General features: G+C 52.2%; 1 protein-coding gene and 1 long non-coding RNA gene across 3 annotated transcripts in view; both read left to right on the top strand.

Moving 5' to 3' along the window:
* Window positions 1-6: 6 nt before the first annotated feature.
* LOC105886372 overlaps window positions 7-2,898 on the top strand; it is a 21,646-nt gene continuing 18,754 nt past the window's right edge. The window contains exon 1 of the long non-coding RNA XR_001160992.1: window positions 7-412. This is a non-coding gene — a long non-coding RNA (uncharacterized LOC105886372). The remainder of the gene's footprint in view (window positions 413-2,898) is intronic.
* The window catches only part of GCAT (glycine C-acetyltransferase), a 6,970-nt gene continuing 5,240 nt past the window's right edge, over window positions 1,169-2,898 (top strand). For both annotated transcript variants that reach the window (XM_003783224.3, XM_012801236.2), the window contains exon 1: window positions 1,169-1,418. In XM_003783224.3, coding sequence (XP_003783272.1) covers window positions 1,223-1,418 — 196 coding nt within the window. In that variant the 5' untranslated portion in view covers window positions 1,169-1,222. The remainder of the gene's footprint in view (window positions 1,419-2,898) is intronic.

The raw sequence follows: 2,898 nt of genomic DNA, 5'->3' as shown, positions 1-2,898 counted from the left end.
TTCTGTTGGTCTGCCCTTGTGGCCTATTGTCTTGGGGAAGGGGCTGGGGCAGTGGAGGCAAAGTGACAGCTGGTTAGAAGCAGCTTCTCCCACTCAGCTAGGTACTGGCCATTGGGGGCTCTTTGTGGCTTGGGCAAAGTCTTGTTAACCGGGAATGGAAACTTTGGGGGAAGGGTGGGGAGTCAGTCAGCCAAGTGCCTCAGTATGCCCTGTTGAAACTTGGGTTTTTCCACACACTTGACGGATTGTGTTCCAGGAAGATTTCCTTTAGTTTTTTTGCTTCTCCCATAGAAGAAACGGGTGGCTTTGCTTGGTCTGGTGAGGCTCCAGTCCCACCAGTAGCCACTTAAAAACCTCCTTGACCCCTTTTTACTTCTGAATCTTTTATAAGTAGTTGTAGCTGGGGAAGGGAGTGGACAGCAAGATACTGCAGTCGATTTTGAATTTGCTAAGTAGTTTTACTGAGCTAGTCTGTGAGTGTATGCACTCACATATATGTAATATATATGCATATCTAGGGCTAGTACTTAACGTTTCACGCCCAGGAGCTGTGAGAAAAAACCTGTACAGTTGTCTCTTAATTTTAATAGGAAGATCGCGCCCCTACCCCCTTTTTTTTTTAAACAAGTGTTATTGTGCCGGGAAAATTTTGCTGTCTTTGTAATTTTAAAACTTTAAAAATAAAATTGTAAAAGGAAAAAGCCTGACTGGTGTATTTTTCCTCATTTTTAAGACTGGAGCAGAATGTGGAGTGGTCGCGTGGCGGTTATTGGAGACCTCGGGGGCTTTTCCACCTGAGAATGGGGGAGGGTTCCAAAAGCTGGACAGAAACCGGGAAACGTTCAGGCTGGAAGAAGCTGAACGTGCCTCAGCTGTGTTTGGGGGCCAGAAAGTACCCGGTTTCCTTCCTAGTGGTAGGTGTATGAGAATGGGGAGGAGAGTTTGGAGGGCTGGGCCCTAACTCAGCTTCCTCTGCCCCTCTTCCCTTCCCCCACCCGGACCTCTCCAGTCTCAACTTACTAGTCAATCCACTTTTGTCCTTGGCGGATCCCGCCAGGTCCCGCCTACTCGTCCCGGGCCCGCCTCTCCCTCCCGGTTAAGTGAACCTTTCTCACTACGATTGGCTACCGGGACCCGGCCCCCCGGCCACGTGAACAGAAGGCAGTGGCCGCGACGCGCAAAGCACTGAGGCGGGCAGGCGCGCTTGGGCGAGGAGGGTGAGATGTGGGCTGGTAGTGTCTGGCGTGCGGCGCTTCGCAGAGCGCCGGGCGGCTTCCGCGCGCAGTCAGCGCTGGCCCAGTTGCGAGGCATCCTGGAGGAGGAGCTGGAAGGGATCCGCGGGGCTGGCACCTGGAAGAGTGAGCGAGTCATCACATCGCGTCAGGGGCCGCGCATTCAGGTGGACAGCATCTCCGGAGGTAACCCCACCCGGGGGCCTTTGGGCCTGGCCAGGTGTTGCAGGCCCTTCCCGGACTTGCGCTGGAATGGAGGTCCTGGAAGCGGGGTGGGTGGCACGTAGCGACTGGTCCCTTTTCTCTCTGGGAGGCTTTATGGCTTCCCAATGGTAAGTCTAACCTAGTAAAACCTGTTCCAAACCCATTCCGACGGAGGGAGTTGATTTGTCCTTGGGCACTTTTCTGATTCAGAGGCAGGCTGGACCGAGACCCAGTCTCGGGAGAACAGGAGGGAAAGAGGAGGGTGGTAGGAAGGCCGCGGAAGAAACGCTGCGTTGCTTGAGACGGTGCTTTGTGAAGGTCTCTCGTGATTGCTGCACGTGGATTCCTACTAACCTCTAAACATAGGAATGACTAATTCCGTTTTACAAACGAAGAAGCTGAAACCCTGAGATATGAAGTGGCTTGCTCCAAATGCCCCAGCTGGCTGCAGGCAGAGCTGGGATATCAATACTGGAGCTTAGGCCGGCGCCTGTGGCTCAAAGGAGTAGGGTGCCGGCCCCATATGCTGGAGGTGGCAGGTTCAAACCCAGCCCCGGCCTCCCCCCCAAAAATTCTGGAGCCTAACTGGCCAGAGATACCAACCTCCTGATCAAAGTCACAGTGAGCAATGGGTCCCAGGCCTGTTGCAGAAATCACATGATGAATTGGCCCTGCCACATGTTTCTCCTTTTATCCTAACCAGTGGATGGTTAGGTAACATTCCTGGATGGGAGTCTCTTATTTTTGCTGAGCCCCCTGGTTCCATCAACAGGCCCCCCCAAATCTGCCTTCTGCCTAGGAAAAAGGCATGGAATCCTGTTGTGCTCATTTGTAAAAGGAAGGTCCTAGGAAGTCCTTCACCAGAGGTGAAGCTTGGAGCAGGCCAAAAGATGGGAAATTAGGAAACTTAAGTCCTCATCCTGTTTTTGCCTTTGTTAGGCAATGTGAACCTTCCCCTCCTCAGCTAAGTTCACTGTGGGCTTTAGAATTCAGGGACAAGGGTCTCAGACACACCTCCACCCACTTTGGGATGCAGTTCTGTACTGGACAGCAAAATAAACTGGAGTTCAAGTGCTGCAGCAGGCATCGAACCCAGCCCTCTTTTTTTGCCCACAAGGAAACCAAGGCCCAGATGAGGGGCCAGTGATGGTCTTCAGCCATAGAAGCCTGTGAGGAAAGTCTGGCTTCCCCCTTGGAAAGAATATGATTCAGAGCCAGAGTTTTAACTTATCCTCAGGTGCAGCACTGACACTCCCTCTCATGTAGCTATTGGATTCATTGCTTCCTGGGGAACCCTAGCTCCCCATCCTGGCATCTATCTCAGAATGGATCATACTGTGTGGTAGTTGCCTCCTCAAGGCTTAATGTAGATTCATTTCCTATCTGGACCATTTCCCTAGGGCCTGGCCTTTCCCAGGCCCTTTGTGCCCTGCCTAAGTGCTATATGTTTTTTTTTTTTTTT

The sequence above is a fragment of the Otolemur garnettii genome, unplaced genomic scaffold, assembly GCF_000181295.1.
Source record: "Otolemur garnettii isolate 467f Iridium unplaced genomic scaffold, OtoGar3 scaffold00007, whole genome shotgun sequence".
In the NCBI taxonomy this organism is placed as follows: domain Eukaryota; kingdom Metazoa; phylum Chordata; class Mammalia; order Primates; family Galagidae; genus Otolemur; species Otolemur garnettii.
Note: the sequence above shows the minus strand (reverse complement) of the source record. Positions and strands in the feature narration are given on the sequence as shown.